Here is a 3,465-nt window from a genome sequence, read left to right as displayed (position 1 = left end):
CCATGTCGCCGATATACGTATACGCCGGCATCGGAATACGTCCGTGTAAACTCCAGATCAAGAAGGGATTGATGGATCTTCGCATTCCATTGACGCGAAGCCTGCTTAAGACCATAGATAGCCTTCTTGAGCAAGCAAACGTGATCCTCTTTCCCCTTGACAACCCAACCTTCCGGTTGTTCCATGTAGATCTCTTCCTCAAGATCACCGTTCAGGAATGCGGTTTTGACGTCCATAGACTCCATCTCCCAGTCCTCAAGCGCAGCGTGCGCAATGAGATACCGGATAGATTCGTACCGCGCAACGGGAGAGAACGTCTCGCGATAGTTCTCACCCCAAACCTGGGTGAAACCCCGTGCAACCAACCGTGCCTTAAACCGACCATCATGCTTCTCATCATAAACCCATCTACAAGAGACGACAGGCTTATCCTTGGGATGAGGCACTAGAACCCAGGTTTTGTTCTCGATCAGCGAATCATACTCAGCTTTCTCGGCAGCACGCCAGAGATCAGCCTTTGGAGAACGCATTGCTTCATGCCGATTACGAAGAATGCCTGGTTTGTACTGCGCCGCATCAAGAAGCAACTCAAGTAAAGCATCCGCATCCCCGGTGTTAGGCGCATCAGAACGAGAGCCATCAGGACGAGTACGAGCATCGACCTGAGAAGGACGATTGGAGCCCTCAGCTTCTGAATTGTCCTTTTCCCATCGAGGATTGCGACCTGCATCTTGACGATTCGAACGTCTAGGAGGCGGAGCCTGAGGATTGACTCCCACTAGCTCATGACGATTACGAACATGTCGAGGTCGTGGTGGAGGTTGCTCTACAGGAGGTGGTTGTTGCGGTTGCGGTTGCTCTTGAGCAGGCGGTGTGGGAGGTCGTTGAGGAGGTGGCGATTGTGCAGGCTCGAGATCGTCAAAGTCAATCTCATTGCCATTGGGTAAAGGAATCCTAAAGCCCTCATTTGATGGAGAGCCCTCAGAATCCGAGGAAGAGTCTGAAGACGAATCGTCGTCTTGGAGATCTGGGAACGGATTGTCCCCTGGGGTAACGGGGTGATTTCTGGGTTCCTTACGTGCAGGGAAGACACTCTCATCAAAGGTCACATCGCGAGACACGACGATCGAGTGCTTAGCAGGGTTCCAAAAAAGATACCCCTTGGTCCCATCTGCATAACCCACAAACGTCATCTCGATTGCCTTCTTCTCGAGTTTCTGATGGTGGTCTTTCTGCACGTGAACAAAGGCTTTGCAGCCAAACACACAGAAGTAGGAGACGTCAGGGACAGTCCCGTTCCAAACCGTGATAGGAGCACGCCATTTCAGGCGGCGCATTGGTTGACGATTGTACAGATGAACGGCACAGGCGACAGCAAGTTGCCAAGAACCGTGAGATAAGCCAGCCATGTGAAGCATCGACAAAGCTTTCTCCATGATGGTACGGTTCCAACGCTCAGCACGTCCATTCTGTTGCGGCGAATCAGGTGTAGACTTCTGGTGTTCGATCCCATACTCCTTCAGAATCGATGTGAACACTTCTGAAGTAAACTCCATTCCTCGATTCGAGCGGACAGTCTTGATCTTGTAACCGGTACTGGTCTCAGCCCAAGCCTTGAATTCGCGAAAGGCTTGATGGGCCTGGTTCTTGTGGCGAAGAAAATACGTGCGCCCAACACCAGAACAGTCATCAAGAAACGAGACGTAATGAAGGTTGTGTCCGTTGATTGATTCGGTGCCCATGGGTCCGTCCTCGTCAGTATGAATGAGTTCGCAAGGGACGGTGGCACGCTTCTCAGAGGGAGGAAATGGTAGTCGATGAGACTTGCCCCACTCGCAGCCTTCACAGACAGGCGTGTTAGCAGGTGGAGGATCGATATGATCAACACCTTTAGAGTTCGCAGGCAGACGCGAAATAGCTTCTTTGAAGGGATGTCCAAGTCGACGATGCCACATCCAGTAGTCAGTGACAGCCGGCTGAACAGAAGCCTTTGCGTCGCCCTTCGCAGGAATTTGGAGAAACATGTAGTAGACGTTCGAGGTTTCGATGTACTTCCCCTCGAGTATCTTAGTTCCTTCAATCGTCATACCAGTTTTCGGTGCTTCAGAGAGCGACCAAGAGAAGATAGAACAGCGCATTCCACCAGCAACAAGAGTGTGACCTTTCCGCTCAACGGCTCCACAGGAGAAGAGCCGGCACGATGCATTCGGAAGATAAACGACATGGCTAATGGTGGTATTGACCCAACCAGAGCCTTCGACCCATGTACGGCCACGAACAGTGCCTTCACCGGGCGCATAAAGCAGCGAACCGGCTGCAGCAGTGCCGAAGACCATTGGAGAGGCAAACTCCTCATAGGTGTCAAAGTCGTCGAAGTAAGGAGTGATGTGTTCTGAAGCACCTGAGTCCATCAGCCAAGTAGTCAACTGATAATCGTCTGAAGACGAGCCGTAGAAAGAAGCGGAGATCGATTGCAAAGCTTCAGCAGTAGTAGATACTAGTACATTGGCCGACGAAGACTCATTGACGGTAGCGTGCGAGTGATTATGCAGAGGTCCATTGTCCTTTCCCTTGCCCTTCTCGTCCTTCTTGTTCCCCCCACCCTTCGGCTTCTTCTCAGGATACTTCTTCCAACAAGAAGATTCATCGTGAGTCTTACCGCCGCAGTGACCACAAGGGCCTTTCTTCTTGGGCTTGGTCTGAGAAACACGAGTTGCCGAAGTGCGATTTGCCATACCCGTCCTCTGAATGTTCTCGTAGGCGAGGGTCTTCTCGCGAACCGTATCGACCTTGAGGTCTTTGAGCTCGACCGAGGTGAGGAGGCCAGAGATCAGGTTGCGATAGGACTCAGGGATCTTGGACAGGACAAGCATCGCCTGAAGGTTATCAGGGAGTGCAAGGCCGCTATTCTTAATCTCCTTGAGACGAGTGACGAGTTGGTTGAACTGGTGCTGGATAGGCTTCTGGTCATTCATGCGATCTGAAGCAATAAGGCCTTCAAACTTGTACCAGACAGCAGCAGCGTCAGAAGTGCCAAAGGTGTCCTTGAGAGCCTTCCACATCGCATGCGGTTGCTTGGGATTGCCAGCATCATCTTCGAGGAGACGATGGAGTGAACGATCGACCTTCATCATGATGATACCCTGGGCCCGTTGAACCTTAAGGTCATGCTCCTTAAGTTCTTCAGCCGTTGCAGTAGTAGCCGTAGTAGCGGGTGCCGAGTTGGTGACAGTCCAGGAACCAATCATGATGAGATAGCCCTTCATCTGCGCAGCCCAGTTGGGGTACTGGTTGATGTTGGAGAGGGAGGAGAGAGAGCTCGAGTCGACTTTGTCCGACATGACGAGGGAATGGAGTAGGAGATGACGATCAAAGAAGTCGTCTGGTTGCGATGGAGGTGGAGCGCGAAAGAAAGAATCGAAGTCTTGCTCGAGATAGTGAAGAGGGATGGATACCGGGACTGGC

General features: G+C 51.9%; 1 protein-coding gene across 1 annotated transcript; it reads right to left on the bottom strand.

The window, feature by feature from the left end:
* Positions 1 to 2,816: 2,816 nt before the first annotated feature.
* On the bottom strand, positions 2,817 to 3,341 carry DICSQDRAFT_61986 (uncharacterized protein; the record flags this gene model as incomplete). The annotated part of the gene is made up of 1 exon (XM_007366323.1): positions 2,817 to 3,341. A coding segment is annotated over one exon (525 nt), but the record flags the coding sequence as incomplete, so codon positions are not given.
* Between the last annotated feature and the right edge of the window lie 124 nt (positions 3,342 to 3,465).

The sequence above is a fragment of the Dichomitus squalens genome (assembly GCF_000275845.1).
Source record: "Dichomitus squalens LYAD-421 SS1 unplaced genomic scaffold DICSQscaffold_17, whole genome shotgun sequence".
Lineage (NCBI taxonomy): Eukaryota > Fungi > Basidiomycota > Agaricomycetes > Polyporales > Polyporaceae > Dichomitus > Dichomitus squalens.
Note: the sequence above shows the minus strand (reverse complement) of the source record. Positions and strands in the feature narration are given on the sequence as shown.